General features: G+C 44.9%; 2 protein-coding genes across 2 annotated transcripts in view; one reads left to right on the plus strand and one right to left on the minus strand.

The window, feature by feature from the left end:
- Positions 1-962: 962 nt before the first annotated feature.
- Positions 963-1,712, minus strand: COCSADRAFT_32862 (uncharacterized protein). Its single transcript, XM_007696204.1, has one exon. The coding sequence runs from the start codon at positions 1,502-1,504 to the stop codon at positions 1,259-1,261; it is 246 nt and encodes an 81-aa protein (XP_007694394.1). The 5' UTR covers positions 1,505-1,712; the 3' UTR covers positions 963-1,258.
- A 1,745-nt stretch (positions 1,713-3,457) lies between these two features.
- Positions 3,458-3,742, plus strand: part of COCSADRAFT_77869 (uncharacterized protein) — a gene marked incomplete at both ends in the record, with an annotated part of 1,235 nt that continues 950 nt past the window's right edge. Inside the window, one exon of the mRNA XM_007697161.1 lies at positions 3,458-3,739. Coding sequence (XP_007695351.1) covers positions 3,458-3,739 — 282 coding nt within the window. The remainder of the gene's footprint in view (positions 3,740-3,742) is intronic.

Raw genomic sequence — 3,742 nt, forward strand, 5'->3', positions numbered from 1 at the left:
GAGCTTGCATATTTTAGGGATGCAGCTGTCGTATAGTTATACAATAAATAGCTCTCTGTATAAGCACTGCAATTATTAAAGCTATAGAAAGATGCTAGTTATATTTTAATCTTTAAGAATAATGAGGAGTTCAGATAGTCCATATTTATGAGCACTGGGTAAGGGTAAAGTAGAGATCTGATAGTAGCTATGCTTACTATGATACTACGCTCTCTAAAGCTGCGTGCTATTCTGTCATCAAGAATGACCCTTATATTTCTTCGCAACGCCATCTAGTGCGGTCATTCATAGCAAGGTCATGACCGGAACGGGCTGGCCGTCCTTCTTGCTAGCGAGATCGACTGCTTCTAACAAGGCCCAAGTAACGAATCTTCAAAACATTGTCCTCTAAGGACTAGTAGCATGGCCTAATCTCGTGTTAATCACCGCAGCCGCTTACTATCCCTTCTTAATGCTATTGACAACTACATATCGTTAGCATTTTGACTTTATCGTTACCTATTAAGCGTTAGGTCTAAAGTATTTTAATATATGTTTGAGAAAAGATGAATAAAAAGTCTCAAAATCTGTTACTATTTGTGAGGTGATAGGTTCACTTAACTCGTGTGTTGGAATAGGAGTTGGTCAATTAACCGAGTCGTCTCTAGTAGATTAGATAGATGAGTTTGGGTAGGTAGTATCGGGTAAGTAAGGTCAGATGGATGAGATCCTAAAAATGAGATAATAGAGAAAAATAACAGACGTGATTGATATAAGTGTTTACTGTTAAACTTTAGTATTTTTTTCAATTTTCTGATATTGTGTCTTTGTGATGTTCACGTTCCTCCCTAGCTATTGTAATCCTTAAGCTCACGTGCCCGCTACGGTACACTAGTTAGAGCTTCTTAGAACGAAATGCTCGGTCAGTGGTACATCACGAAGGGGGAGAGGGGGAGATAATGTTTAGTGTTTCAACACTCTGCTATGTCTTCCCAAATGGATAGTATGGCTAAGTCTTTGACAATATATTACTGCAGCTTTATGTACCAACAACGACAAACTATGCTAAGAACACAACTAAACGAATGTACAAGAGTGGGATCTCTTAAATTATCCCTGAGTCTCTGATTCCCCGTCTCGATTGTACCACAGACACTTTCGCTCAACCCGAGTCTCCGATGGCCCCGTACGGCGGCTGCCACACATACCATCCTCCCGCTGCTTGGTGACGACCCTGCACGCCCTCAGTCTGAGGTAGGGGAAGAGGTGGCTTTGCGGCTCATCTCTTTTTGCAGCAGCACTTCTTTTGTCGAAAGCCGCATCCGGCACCGCTCATGTGGGAGAAACCTAAAACCGAGCCGCAGTAGCACTCGCACTTGCCGGCCCAGCCGGCCGAGCACTGCGAAGGGTGGAAGCAGTTGTCGGCGAGGGCTTCGATGTTCGCCTCAGGAACCATGTCGCCGCTCGCACGCGGTGCAGCGAGAGCAGTGGCCGCGAGGGTTGCGATGAGGAGGATGAGCTTCATGGTAGAGGTAGGTAGGTGCTAAGGTGCTCGGGGTCTTGGTGGTTGGATCAGGGGTCTGTCTGCCTGATGTAGATGCAGTAGTAGGGTCTTTTGATGGACAAGAGGCTTGTTAGAGAGGTGAAGATAGACAGTCGAGTCAGGGAGAGCCCTGTTATACTTATACTTCAGTCCTGGACGGTGATTTGCTCTAGACTAGGCAGTTCATGTCCTCAGCTGAAGCTCGCAAAACCGAAGAATCCGAAAAAATACAAGCATGCCTATTTTATCCTAAGGATGGACCTGAGCTTCATCGTAGAGCGTGACCCACTGGTTTGCATAGTTAAGACGCGTCTAAGTGGCACGGCGAGTCGCCTCTGGCACTAGTGAGATAGCGAATCCTGTAGGTGTACACTGTACCAGAGAATGTTAAGTTGACTGGTGCCATGCTTGAGCTGAATTTGGGTAGAGGCCAAATCTAGCTCCTAGCATATCGTTCAAGACTTTACATACCAGTATGGCGCTAGCCTAAGATCTACCATCTGAAGCGAGACTGCGGAGCGCTAGAGGAGTCAGCCCCCCTCCCCCGCTATTGGCACATTAGGTTCCAGAATTGATTTAGCTGATCTACCTCTGCTTCGCTGCAGGATGACTTTAGCCTTAGGTACTTGGAGTGCAAAGCGCCATGCAACACGCAGTTCCACACCACTATCATCATCACCACACTATTGGGTTAATTGTGTCAGCTAAACAGGTTCTTTCACCCAACATGCTGATGGGGAGCGGGTCGACCTCTTCAGAACTGTGCGAGCTTGCCCCTCCACCTTATTTGAGAAGGCAAACTTTACAACTCAGCCTAAGCATGTTACTAAGTAACTTAACATCCTCTTGTATATACCTGCAGGATTCGCTATCTTATAAGTGCCAGAGGTGCTGTTTTCTCTAGGCAGGTAAGATCGAGTGTGCGGAGTTTTTTACATAGGCATAAGGAATAGACCTAATTTTAAACCTATTCTCCTGATTAGTAGCTTTAACTATGTAATAGACCGGTCTAGCGCGCATAACTAGCCGTGTCCGATCCAGTTTCTGTGGGTCTCGTGCTGATTCTCTATGTGGAACTGCATCATTCCAGAGGTGCATAATATTACAGATAACCTCTAAGGCGTTTGCGTTGTCGTCTGGCATGAGAATCTCTTTAGAATTATCACTATTCAAATCTTTTCCTTTAGCGAAGTGTTGTCCGAACATAGTCCTAAAATATGTCGATGTATTTTCAAGAATAAAGGAGCAGACTCGGATCTTCTTACTGTGTGGGCTGACCACAAGAACAACAGCGCCGTTTGTAGCAATATCTATTTGCGCGATTAAGAAGACATTACTGCTCTAGTAGCTTCTATGGTCTTTACAGGATACGTAAAAACGATAAACGTCCGTGTGAACTTCGATTAATGAGGCGCTTACAACAGCTGAAGTCTGAGTAGGCTAAACTCTCTAGAAATATCACGCTAGATCATCCCTTCGATAACTATATGAACTATTATCGCAGCCTTTGCAAGGCCACAGAAGCAATAACTTCAGCTGAGCTGAAGCAACAAGCCACTGCAACGGCAACAAGGATGCAGCATCTTAACAAGAAAAAGCAATAGCTATACACTAAACTTTTTCTTGCTACACAACCCCGCACCTACGTGTGCGACAACTATTAGAGGACTTATGGAGCTGCATACCCCGCTTCTAACAAGGACAATTATATCATGCCAAGCTATACCTAGCGAGGTAGAAGCAGCTCTTTACCCTCCTAGAGCTAGACTCAACAACGCCCTGCGTCAATACGCCTTTAGAGCAAGAAAACTAGCTCCTAGCCACCCTCTGAACATCGCTATCGCTAGCAATCAAGGGAAGCAGCTAGAGCGTATCACTAGATCTATCTCAACTACACTATCGGACGACAGTGAGAAGATAAAGCACTACGCCTCTATGCCATGGAGCTCAGAAATACTCTATCAGACGACTATATCTAAGAAGTCAAAGGAAATCGAAGCAAAAGAACACAAAGAACTATTAGAAGACAAATACCTCCTATCTATCTACTCAGACGCCTCAGCTACTAGCAAAGGCAAGGGTATAGGAGTAGGAGTAGCTTTCTACAAAGGAGCTAGCCTTATAGCTCAGGAAAAGGTTAATATAGGATACAACCAGCTAGTCTACAACGGAGAGCTAGAGGGTATTACCCTAGGCCTAGAGAAAGCTATCGATCTAGTA

The sequence above is a fragment of the Bipolaris sorokiniana genome, assembly GCF_000338995.1.
Source record: "Bipolaris sorokiniana ND90Pr unplaced genomic scaffold COCSAscaffold_1, whole genome shotgun sequence".
Classification (NCBI taxonomy): domain Eukaryota; kingdom Fungi; phylum Ascomycota; class Dothideomycetes; order Pleosporales; family Pleosporaceae; genus Bipolaris; species Bipolaris sorokiniana.

Coding starts and splice junctions, on each gene's coding strand:
- COCSADRAFT_32862 (XM_007696204.1), bottom strand. CDS start 1,504: ATGAAGCTCATCCTCCTCATCGCAACCCTCGCGGCCACTGCTCTCGCT.